At 40.4% G+C, this 12,376-nt stretch overlaps 2 protein-coding genes across 8 annotated transcripts in view; both read right to left on the reverse strand.

The window, feature by feature from the left end:
• mibp (muscle-specific beta 1 integrin binding protein) overlaps positions 1-542 on the reverse strand; it is a 3,889-nt gene extending 3,347 nt beyond the window's left edge. For all 4 annotated transcript variants that reach the window (XM_031864056.1, XM_031864055.1, XM_031864054.1 and 1 more), the window contains exon 1: positions 309-542. In XM_031864056.1, the coding sequence (XP_031719916.1) occupies positions 309-334 (26 nt within the window). In that variant the 5' untranslated portion in view covers positions 335-542. The remainder of the gene's footprint in view (positions 1-308) is intronic.
• Positions 543-943: 401 nt separating this feature from the next.
• Positions 944-12,062, reverse strand: atcaya (ATCAY kinesin light chain interacting caytaxin a). 4 transcript variants are annotated; one of them, XM_031864324.1, is made up of 14 exons: positions 11,393-12,062; positions 9,854-9,897; positions 9,669-9,768; positions 7,549-7,607; positions 7,185-7,433; positions 6,475-6,648; positions 6,254-6,356; positions 5,839-5,970; positions 5,380-5,466; positions 5,059-5,157; positions 4,827-4,862; positions 4,478-4,549; positions 4,300-4,350; positions 944-3,317 (listed from the first exon to the last, which is right to left on the reverse strand). In XM_031864324.1, exons 3-13 carry the CDS (start codon positions 9,743-9,745, stop codon positions 4,320-4,322), a joined length of 1,119 nt encoding a protein of 372 aa, XP_031720184.1. In that variant the 5' UTR covers positions 9,746-9,768; positions 9,854-9,897; positions 11,393-12,062; the 3' UTR covers positions 944-3,317; positions 4,300-4,319. The 4 variants fall into 4 exon arrangements, with proteins under 4 accessions (XP_031720184.1, XP_031720181.1, XP_031720183.1 ...); XM_031864321.1 differs by having other exon boundaries at positions 4,294-4,350; XM_031864323.1 differs by lacking the exon at positions 9,854-9,897 and having other exon boundaries at positions 4,294-4,350; positions 9,669-9,747.
• Positions 12,063-12,376: the final 314 nt, after the last annotated feature.

A 12,376-nucleotide genomic window follows, 5' to 3' on the forward strand; every position in this document is an offset into this window, starting at 1 on the left:
ATATAAATAAAGCTGGTTTTGGGACAATACTCATGTTCAATCTCCCTCCACTTTTGAACAGAGTCTCTCGGTGAATTTCAAATGTCCCGCTCGATCCATGACAATAAACCAGCCACACCGGACATGGCTGTAAAGTGGTTTAACTCTTTTCTGTCAGGCAGCTGATAAAACATGGCAACAGTCTCCAAACTACCAGTCAGGTAAACAATACCTTATTATTCAGATATAAGGAGTGTTGGATGTAACGTTAACTCTACGACCAAAATGTTAGTAACTAACAAGCTATTTAAGAAAAATATAAAACTCACCCGCCAATTCCTATAATGTATTTCATCTCTTCGTCTCTTCTCGACTGTCCTGCTCAACGTCAGCTGAAGAAACAGTCAACAGCACTTTTATACTAAGTCAGGATAAACATCAAACAAATCACACTCTTCAAAAAAAAAAAAAGTCGTAAATTTAATTTTTATCGGTCTGTCGGCGTTTCTTACTACTACTGCTCCATTGACTGAGCACGCGAGCCACTGCAATTTATATCCAACTTGCGTCGTATTGCGTCACCACTCACGCAGGCAGGGTGCGTCCTCGTGGTCGGACGTGCTCGTGCTCTTCTTGGCTAGTGCCTACGTGCCTCTCCGCAGCAGCCAATCACAGCCCGTAAACTTTCACATACTTACATATTTCACTTCACCTGATCTTATCCAACACAGCGATGATCAGCAGCTCGTGCTGTTCCGTTCAGCCGTTAATCCACCTGATGACCGTGGAAAACTACCATTGATGGTGTCTTATTGATACGTCCAATAGATACAGCGGTCTAAAATGGAACATAGTCACATAAAGTGTATGTTTATAAGTTTAGTTTTTTCCAGGCCAAACTCTGTATCTGAAGAAGAGTATTAATGAGCTCCCATATGAGTACATAGAAAGTGTGAAAAATACATTTTGGGAGGAACAGTTTATTCAGTTATATGTACAAGGCATAATCGATCATATCAATCTAAAGCACAGAACCATGAATGATAGATCATCTTCCCCATTTAAATCTGAGCAAACATTTTACGGCAGACAAATGGTAGGCAAAGAATTTGTAATAATATAAATATTGTGCTTTTATAGTCAAAATGAACATTTAGATTTTTGGAAAGGTCATACAAACCATTTCTATGCAAACCTTGCTTATATTACTGGGTGAAGTTTAATATAATAAACCTGTAAACTACAATAACTACAAATGGAAGGGCTTCACTTTATGTCACTTTGTCTGGATTTTTAAAAATCATTTGATGCAAAAATAGGCACACAGTGCAAACAAACCTCAAACACAAAGAATGACGAGCTGCAGTAACTGAGCTGTTCTATCAAGGAAGATCAATATTTGATGAAACTGCTCATGTTTGGTTTACTGGTTTGAAAACAGCCGAACAGGACTAACAATATTTGAAAAGTTGAACCTAAAAAAAGGCAAAAGAATTTAATTGAGATGGCACTTTAGAAACAGACATTTCATGAGACTAGTTTTCTGTAACAAAGAAGCATAAAAAGGTTCATTCTTTACGAACTACACAACTGCATGCCATCAATGCTACACAAAATATGCTTTCAGTAAACTTTTCTCCACCTAAAAATAACCAAATCTTATGAGTGCAAAACAAGGCAGGCAGGCATTACAATTGATGCAGTTCTTTACAAAAATAATAAATTCTTACTCCTCTGCTCTCCTGCTACAATAAGTTGAACAGATGGAAGACACGAGAGAAAATCAATGCAACCCCAGAAAACATCCAATCCCTAATGCATTAGGACGTTTGAGAAATGTTAAAACTTCGGTTAAATATGGGAATGTGCTGACATCGTCCCAAAGGTTCATCAGACACAACCACATAAAAACATAAAGGGGCTGCCGCTCTGCTGAACACAAGCTACATTTTTTACATAAGCTACAAAAACTTCATGATTCTGGAAAAAAGATCCTCAGAGGCCACTTTATACTTCATCGAGTTAGTGGTCATGAATATGATTTCACAACCTAAGCTGACAGCAAACGTTCCCATATGAAACAGATCAATAAGAATTATAGATATGCACAATTAATAACATTAATATGCATAATCATATGTACAATGTTTGTGTATTGTGTCTTGATTATTGCCACTTTCATACAAAATTATTGCAGATGTTTTGTCTACGGCGGGTTAGAATTATATTCGTCTTATGTCATACAATATATAATATGATTACAGTCTAAATGTTGATATATAAAACACATGTGTTTAATGTTGTATGACATATATTTATGTGGCCATAACCATGTTACACAAAATAAACAAGCATTGTATTTTACAACACATATATGTTTCTTAAAGATTTTGTCATTTGGGGTTTCCAGGTCACAAATTAAAATATTGTTCATGTTTCTGTATTTTTCTACACACTGAGGCACACCAATAACACATGTTACAGTACAGATGTTAGTACATTTGGACATTTTCAAAATGTCACCACGGCAAAAGAGAGATACAGCTGGTGTGAGGCAAACAAAGATGAAGGTGTCGGATGCATTATTTACATCGAACACACATTATATTCACACGAACCAGCATGAATATAAATGTATGTTTGGTCACACACTGACCTAACATCAGCATCTGCTACATCAGTAATGTTTCTGTTCGACATCTCTGGTCTTGCCAAGTGTTAAATATTTCATAACATATGTTCACATCAGTTGTATCAGGCAAAAAGCTGATTTCTCCAATTGTCAGATTTTTGATGAAGAATTCGTCATTTTTTCCAGTTAATTTTGTATATTTATTTAATTATTAACAAAAAGTTTTTGAAGGCGTAATCCTAAACTAAGTTACAACATGAGTATCATCAATTGGAGTTACAGTTGTTTCACCCAACACTGTCGTTCTTTAGTCTTCCAGTTTATTTTGTTTTGCATTATAGAGCGTGAGTTTCTGTCAATGGCCTGGTCCTCCAGAGCATCACGATGATGTAATATTACAATGTGGGCGATACAACAGGTCCGACCACACAGCAGGTTAATGAGTCAATGAACCCAGCTTTCCATAATGAAACACTTCCTGCCACTTCCTTTGTACATTTTCAAGTTTCCATATGAAAACCCCACTGGCAGAGAGGAAGAAGGGGTTCCACACAAAGGGTTAATGAGGAGGAGCTTCACCATCTTCGTGGCACAAATCTACAGCTGGATGTTGGTAAAACAGGGAAGCGTACAGTAGACTTGTTGGACACCGCTGCTTCATACGGGTAAAAATCCAAAGGTTCATTCTCCATACGTCTGTCACACACTGCATGAAGAAAAGGACATGCTTGTGGATGATGAAAGCATGACAAGACAATAAAAACATTTCTGCTGCTCATGTATCATGTAAGGGATAAATTGCCTTTAGTACCAAAAATCTTCAAATATACCCTTCTAAAAGAAGTTTTGCTTACTGGAGATTTAAATAACTTTTTTGATTTTTTTAAAATCAATCACTTGTTGCAGCGTCAAGCTCTGAACTGAATATGTGCTTAACCTCCCTGGTCCACCTTGATGGTTTACTTAAAGCAGATGAAGAAAGAGTTAATCTGTTGATTCTGACATGTAAAACTTAACCAAAGTCACGGCTCCAGTCTCATTTGGATGGAGCCTACACCAAAACGCAGGCAAGACACTGACTAGAGGAAAAGGGCACTCCAGAGAAGCTACTTTAAAAACCTGAAAAACAAGTCCGTCTAACGACCAAGCATCCATGTACAAGACATCACAAACCACAGATAGATATCCCCATTGATAATGGAGGAGTATCAACTGTATGAATGTGAATCGGAAAACATAATTATCTTTACCCATTGCTGCGCACTGTTTCTTTGTTAATAATCTATATGTCCATGGCCTTTTACTCAGCTAAAAGCACACTTGAATATTCTGTTTGATTATTTCAGTTTAAGAAAGAATTCACACAATTAGGCTACTGTTTTTCAAACTGGATAAATACATGATTGCTTTAAAAATGCATGTAACAAAGGAAATCTAATAGAATATTTAACATTTTGTTTACGTAACAGAAAGTGTAAAGAGTAAGCACACATACTGAAATATTAGACTTTGATCATAATCTGATTGTCGTATAAAATATATAAAAACAGTACACTGGAACTGATTATTGGCCCCTATTTAGACATCTGTGTGGAGATACAAAGGGCTATGTGGTGAATATATTTCAGAACAGAAAGCCACATTGGGGCTCCTAAAAGATACACAACAGTGGTTTATATTACCTTTACCTGCTGAGAAGCTGTCCTCATTACTCTTGATCTACAAGCATCGACTTCGGCCTGAAAATGAGAAAAAAAACTGTTAGAAAGTTGAAGGGATGACAACGTACCAAAAGTGAATGACTGTCCCAACTATTTAAACGTCCGATGTGAAAATATGATTTTTATATCCAGAGTGGACCATTACCTCTCAGATTTTTTAATTGGCTCCTGTGGGATTGGCTGCTGCTGCTGCTGTTGTCTGTGCTCCTGCTCCATCCTACACACACACACACACACACACACACACACACACACGCACACACACACACAGAGACAGAGAGACAGCGAGAGAGAGAGAGAGAGAGAGAGAGAGAGAGAGAGAGAGAGAGTTATTATAGGCATTTGGGCTGATGCCCATTTGGTTGTGAATCTAAAGGCAGTCTTCTCCATCCAATTAATTCAATTGAAGTGCTTTAACCGTAGTTCATTTCAAGTGCAATTTTGTATGAGCAATATATATGTATGAGAAGCTGATCTTATCAAATGTATTTTACCTTTCCCTCCTTACTTTAATCCTCTCCTCGTCAAATCTGAAAATAAGTAACACTGTTAGATCCTTCAGTAAATTCAAGTCCTTTTAAAGAGCTCAAGTATCTTATTTTACTTTTATTCAAACACATTACTCTTGTTCTTTGCCAGATGTACATGAATGATCATTATAAGGCAGGACAAGCTGCTGTCACTGCTACGGCTCGTTTTCTCCATCTAGTGGTCAGAGATACTTACTGCACTACACACTCGGGTACATGGACATGATCCATGGGGACGATCTCTGCAAGTTCATCCAGGCTGTGGACATACTGGATCTTATTCATGAACTTCACACTGCAGAGAGACAACAACAACAATAACAACACGACTACCGTTACAGTCGCTGCATCACCGATGTCTCAGTTACAAAATCCTCATGATCAAAAGCACAGCCTGGTGCTCATTAGTTCAGTACTAGAAAAAAGCATTTTAACTTGTGCACCGAGTTTTGTGGATTCCCTGCTTTCAGATATAATTGTTCAGTTGTTGGTGTGTGTGAGTGTGTGTGTGTATTACCTGATAAAGGGCCTGGATATAGCCAGGACGGTGCGTATGAACCATGTGGGATGAGCGATGACCAAAGACTTCAGGTTCTTCCTTAATCTGCCCTCACAACACGAAGAACAAGTCCATTCAGTTAGCACAGTTAAGTAAGTGTTCAAAATAAATAAATGTTAAACTGATAATTATTGAGGATTCTCTAAACGGAGTCCTGTTATAAATGTAACCTCGGAGTCATCCTCAGACTCGTACTGACAGCAACTGACAACTTCCATTAACCTCCAATTTGTGTCTGTCAGTTCCAATGTCATGCATTTCTGTATATTGACGGTGAACAATACTCAGCAGCTAATAGCAGGTTGGGCCGAAATCATATTTCAGTTCAGAACTGTCATCTTTTAAATGAGTATTAAGACGTGTTTTATAGACAGCACATCACAAATATAATATCTGAGTAGTTTCTCCTTTTACCACCTTCTGTCAATCATTTGGTAACATTTCTTGAGCCAACTGATCCCAGGCATTTTACTCCGAGGAGTGGCTCCGTTCATGTAGATGATCAGGTAATCTTCAGCCACCAGCATCTCCAGACTGCTCACCACATACCTGGAGGAAAGGGAAGGCTGTCATGTGTCGTATCCAAAACACTGAATAACCTCAAAACAGTTGCACGAGAGGGATCAGCATCATGGACGCCCAGATGCATTTAAAAGAACTGGGAAATTAAAAAAAGAATATGATCAAGACATGCCTGCTTTTGACCGAGCCATGTCACTTTCCTCCCAGACATGATAATAACTAGCCAACTAACTTCTGACTTTGGTGCCCAGTATACACATTAATCCGTTCCAATTTCAAAGCCTGTACTTGAAAACTAAGAGTCACTCACAGGAAGAGGTTCTCCATGATGTAGTGGTAGTCTGCACAGCTGTTGTCAGGCAGGTAACAGGCAGAGAAAACAATGATGGCATTAAGCCCCTCGCCATAATAACCTAATGGGAGAGAGTTTCAGTTAATAGTGAATAATGCTTCTCTGCATATGAGATAAACTGTAAACCATCTTCTAAAGACTCTCATGAGATTGATTTAATTGATTTCTGATTGACTGACCTCCATGTGTGATGACCCGGAGGTAGGGCCTGATGACCTGCATGTCAATACGATGCTCCTGTTCTCCGATAATCACCGTCCTCCAGAGGCGTCCGTTGTTGACATTCCCCTGTTCATCCACGTCTCCTGAACCGCAAGCGGGACCTGCTTTGGCCGAGGCCACCGGCGTGTCATCTGGACGAACACAGAGACAGATTTTGTTCTGAAATATCTGCCACATTGCATTGCACTGGTTCCAAGAGAGAGTGAAATGTATTGCCTGTGTGTAACCTAATCTTAAGTAAGTGTTGAATATTAGATTAACAAAACTGCAGTTACATTTTGTCTTGCTGTCTAAGGATTAACATTTATTAAGGATTAGGACTCAGGTTTGTGGCTTAATTTAGAATTAGTTTTAGGTTGAAGATATCCTAACTCTTCAGTTGTGTACAATGATGGAAAAAGATCCTTTACTGAATCAAAAGTGGAAAAAAGTTGAAAGTCCTGAATTCAAAAAGTAAAACATACTAGTGTCAATTAATAAAAGTAAAAGTAAAAATTATGCAGAATGGGTCATTTCACAGTGTTGTATTATTATAGATTAATATATATTTCTTTGACTGACAAATACATGAAAGAGCATTTTAGTGTTGTAATTTGGAATTTGCTGATTCTGCAAACTTCAGTAGATATCTGTCTAGATATATGCATATGTGTTTTTAACCACCTACCTTCCCACTCCAGCTCATTGCCATTGGTGATGAACTCCAGCGAGTCTGTCTCGTCGGGCGTATCGATGTCATCAACATTGATGTCCAGGTCATCCGGTGTATCCAGGAAGTCATCTGACAGCAAAGAGCCCTCGCTTCGGTCCAGTGAAAGGTTCATCTCCGGGGCAATCAACGTACGCCGTTTGCGGTGGGACGAGGACATGCCGCCTCCTCCTCCAGGTGGGCTTACATTCAGGAAGTTAGGGGGAGCTACAGCAGGACGAGGAGAGGAGAGACAGATCCGAAAATGTTAGTGATGTCATAAATCAGGGTTATTATGGACTTTCCATTATTGACCAATCAGTGACCCCCGATGTTTACTTACAGGCTCTGTCGTCTGTGAGACCACAAGAGGGATCCATGTCTCCGTACTCTGGTAGTGGTCTGGAGGGAAGCATACACAGGTGAGCAACCAGCACTGAGCTTGTTGAGTATAATATATAATATAAAGCCGGTCATGATGCTGCTGAGAACAGAGGTTCAGCAGAACAATCATGGCTCTCACTGGATCTTTAATATAAGCAACCATAACTTTTGAATGTAGCATATTTATCTTAAACTCCAGTCTGTTCTCCAGCATACAGCAGTCTCAAACGATGGCCTCACAATAGAATGTAGCATTGTGATTAGGATGGTGTTCAATGGACCAGTAAAGGCGTGGGTGTAACTGATCTGGCTAAGCACTAAAAAGAGGAGCAAGCAGAAGATGATAGAGATGGTAATTAACTTCTCACTGGGGGGGATAAAGGAGAAAATGGGAGGAATAAAAAATAGAGACTGAGTAGAAGAGAGAGAAGAGGCAAGAAGTATGTCTACGCACAGACAAAAAGGTGCAGCTCTCTTTCCCTCTATGCTACTTGTTATTTACCCTGCGCAGAAGGAGGAGCAAGCTGGAGATCCTGCCACGCATATTGTGTAGCATCCATGTGTTTTTTTTGAGAGTAAGCAAAACTATGCACATTAGGACAGACGTGTTGTTTTGCATATGAGCAACAACACCCGATGCAATCAGGGACGTGGAAACGTTTACAACTAAATGGAAGAGATGCAGAGAGTCACAACGCAGTGTCATTCAGCAGACAGGATCTTAGCTGCATTCCTGCGAAAGCCAACTGCCTCTTCCTCCCATCTAGAGGGGGACAGTGTGTGCTCCCCCTGAGCCAACAACACTGGCTTTAGCCCAGAGAAACAGACACTGATGAACGGTTCCACCCTTTTCCCCCGAGGATCCCTGCAGTGATTATTAGTCCAATGCTTCTTTTGTCAGAAATTAAGTCAATTCTATGAACAGATTCATGGGGATTTCTAGTTTTAACAAAAGCAAGATAATCTATTTTGTTCCAGTTCATAGCTGCATTGTCCTTCAGCTACAAACAACAATCACATGACAAATCAATGATGCTTACCTTCTGGAAATAGCCCGGGGCTGCTGTTGTCAAGGCTGATTCAAATAGCTTTTTAACCTGACACACCTTTAGATTTAGTCTGCTTACTCAGTCCCTGTTTGCTCAGCTTATAACAGACAGTGTAGAGCAGAGCATCTCTCACAGGATGCCTTGATAATCCATTTGCTGCTGGCTATTCCTTCGTCTCTGTCTGGCTTCAACAAAAAACTGCCACCATTTTCCTGACGATGCTGTGTTGTTGATCAGTGACTGCTCTTTGCGTCAAATGACGTAGCCTGAGACCATCTACAGACAGAGCTGCACCTGCTCCCTGGCTTCCTGCCTCCCATTCTGACGGAGGAGGAGGGGGGAGGAGGAGGAGGAGGAGGAGGAGGAGGAGGGAGCCCAGAACTGACTGTCATCACCCTTCTCCCCTGCTCTTTTTATGCCCATCAAGCTCTGCATCTCCACCTCTGAACATCAAATTCCCACACTCTCTAAATCGCTTTAAAACCTTTTTTTTTTATCATTTATCTTTCTCTCTGTCCGTCTATCTTACTGTGAACATGTAATTAAATGTCACTGGGCTCAAACCTTGCACCCTGTACATTTTACAGCAACACAATAAGCGTACATAGATCCACTGTTGCTTTTATAATAGAACAGAAATAAGATATGGCTATCATAGGTAAGCTTTTATAAAATAAAAACTGTCAATATTACAAAACCACAGATTAATATAAACAGCACTGCTTCTAAATCCACACAGACAATAAGAATTAAGAAACCCTGTTTGGCAATTCATCCCTAAATAACTGCACAATTAATCTTAAATAATGAGATTCTAATCCATAAATTAAAATGTGCTGCATATTCACCAGCACACACATTCACAAGAATATGCCGTATAGTTAAAGGCACACACACAGCTCTAAGAGATGCCATAACGACAGCTTTTTCTGCTCAAGTGTTTCATAGTTTTCCACTTTCAACATCATCCAATTGACATCAAAAGAACAGTGAACGAGATGGTGATTAGTAGAAAGTAAAAGGATCCCACCTGGGGAAGTCTTCATCCTGCCACTCGTCTTTCACCTCCAAGTTCTCCATTCGTAGAGTTGCCTCTGTGGTGCCCATCCCTCAGGGAAGAGAGCAGAGGCCTGGAGATGTGAAGAAAACTGTTTATGAATGAACTCCAGTTACAATAACAAAGGAAAAGCTGTCCCATAAAATGTGTGTACTTACTAGACAGTCAGCTTCATGGCTGCACTGCAGGAACACGTGTTTGACTTAGATGACAAAGGGAAAAGTCAGCATTGTTGCAGGATTTTTTTTCAAATACTTTTCCATTGCAATTTGGGGGCTGTATCCACTCTTCAGTCAGATGTTTTTTTATCCCCGACCCCGGAGGAGCACATGAGAGAGGCATGTGACTGACTCGAACAGAGCCCACTTTTAGCTCAGCTCTCCTCAAAGTCAAATATCATGTACAAATTTCTTCCTAGGTGGAATTCAAGAGGCCAATGTGGAGAACGACATGCACATTTAATCCTCCCTCACTGCTCCTTAATCCTGCCGCACTGATGTGACTGTTGCCTTTTACGCTCAAACTTTATGTCACCAATAGTATTAACAGAAGAAACAAAAACTTCTCTTAAAATCTAATATTCATTTGTTTCAGGAGTTTGAAGATAATCCATATACTGGTGAATGCCTTTACAATGATTACACACCGACTGTATAATCAACGGTGGCATTGAGATGCACTGCACTCTTCTTAATTATAGGATGTAATGCTGGAATCCAGATGCGTTATCACAACACAACAGTGACACATTAATAACAACAGGAAGCACAGGTCTGTTTTGGCTGGTGAACTGCATGAGAGGAGCACTGTGGATATTTAATTGGACTGTAAGTCCTGTTCTCTTTGTAGTCCTCCACTCAAGTATAAAATGTCTGAGCAGCTTCTGCTGAGTGACAGAGGATGGTCAGGTTTGTGTTGGAGGTTATTCTTACAAACAGAGGAAAGGCACATCATAACTGCTTGTCAGGGTCACATTAATGCGGTTCAGAGCGTGTTAGGAGAGCGCAACAAAAATACTGTTGTGGGAGAATAAAATACAACAAACATTCTTGTCGGCAGTGCATAATGTTGCTGTGATATAATTACTGAAAGGAGTGGAGTGGTTTTGGCAGCTACACTTGTGGCTTTAATGGAAGACAGCCATGTCTCACATAGAGGAAATAATTCATTTTTACAGGCCTAACATTACACATAAGGAACAAAGCAAAGATAAGAGATTGTACCATGAAGCAAAATCCACTAACACATCACATGTTTGTAAAATCCAATGTGACAACACCCGATAAAGAAAGCGGTTAAGCAAGAGGGAGAGCAGAAAACAGAATAAATCAATGACAATGAGGTTTCTTCTTTCTCACACCATGTTTGACAGGCTGGGAAAATGTTGACAATGTAATGCAAATATCTTTAACCTTTAATGTTGTATTATGCTACCCATGTTCAATCATTCTGCTTGCAAATTCCAATATTGCAAAATATACTAAATTAATTGCCATCAAATGTGCAAAACGTCACAGAGTAAAGAGACCCCACCACCTTTCTGGGTCATCCCAAATGTAACAGCCAAAAAGGAAAATACCTAAATGGATTTCATGTGTTAGTGGACATGTTGTGCATGCAGTCAGTCTAAGGTGTCTGATTTGTGCAGCGAGCAGAATAGAGATACAAGGACGTTAATTCAGTGACTATATACTCACATGAGCGTTGTGAGATCCCCTCAAAACCTCTCGCTGGTCTGTGTGTCCTCCCTCCTCCTCAGTCACAGATGCAAAGATTCAAGGGGAGAAATTCCTGATCCTCCACATCAACAGAAAAGCAGAGGTCAGGCTGAATTTTCTCTTCTCACGCTCCCTGTCTTACACTCATTCACATGCATACACACACACTTGTGCACAGACACAGTCCTAGTGTCCTCGATGTCAGCCGCTAGCCAGCAGCAGGTGTCTAAAGACAGGGGGCACCTCTGTGGTGGACCCCCCCCCCCCTCTTCTCCTCCGCCTCTGGCCACCTTTGTTGGGGAAAGACTGGCCGTGAAGAACGAGCTGACAGCCTGCCTCTCAGCTCGCATACGTCCACACCACCAAGACACAAAATTCCTTTAATCAGAATGCATCTGCTCTGGCATCATGATATCCCTCCCTACACCGCCTTCTTTTCCCTGCTTGCAAATCCAAATACCTTTTTTTCCACTCCCAAATATCAATTCAATCCCCTCTCCGTGAGGGGAAAATGAGCACCAGTCTCTGTTTCCCTTTACCCCATCAGATAATCCTGCTGTTGTTTTCAGTGGTCCTCTATGTGGCTGCTGTTCCCTGGCAACAGCATCTCTCTCTCTCTCCATCCATAGCTTCTCCCCTCCTTCTCTGTCTCCTCGCCCCACTCTCCTTCATACACCCCAACTCTCCTCACGCATTAATTATTCAGTCCCTTACTTCACTTGCACCCACCCAATCATATCACTGCCCAGTTTCCCTGCAAAGTGTGCTGCTGGCTGCACATTCCTATAACAGGCCTCTCTGTATAATTAGGGCATTCTGTTCCTCTTGTGATCTACTAATCACGTCATGTATATTTTTTCTATTTGAATCTGACATTTGTGTCCCTCTTTAGATTTATGCCATAACTGTCATCAATATGTGGCGAGGACATGTTTAAAACCCAAGGGTCGTCTTTATTAGCTG

Source organism: Anarrhichthys ocellatus, unplaced genomic scaffold (assembly GCF_004355925.1).
Source record: "Anarrhichthys ocellatus isolate YVR2014 unplaced genomic scaffold, GSC_Weel_1.0 scaffold30, whole genome shotgun sequence".
Taxonomy (NCBI): domain Eukaryota; kingdom Metazoa; phylum Chordata; class Actinopteri; order Perciformes; family Anarhichadidae; genus Anarrhichthys; species Anarrhichthys ocellatus.

Excerpts from the sequence above, each read along its gene's own strand:
- atcaya (XM_031864323.1), bottom strand. The coding sequence starts at position 9,745 with ATGGGCACCACAGAGGCAACTCTACGAATGGAGAACTTGGAGGTGAAA. Across the intron at positions 7,608-9,668 it reads CAGGATGAAGACTTCCCCAG|ACCACTACCAGAGTACGGAG; the intron begins GTGGGATCCTTT and ends GCTTCCCTCCAG. Across the intron at positions 5,971-6,253 it reads ATCATGGAGAACCTCTTCCT|GTATGTGGTGAGCAGTCTGG; the intron begins GTGAGTGACTCT and ends CCTTTCCTCCAG.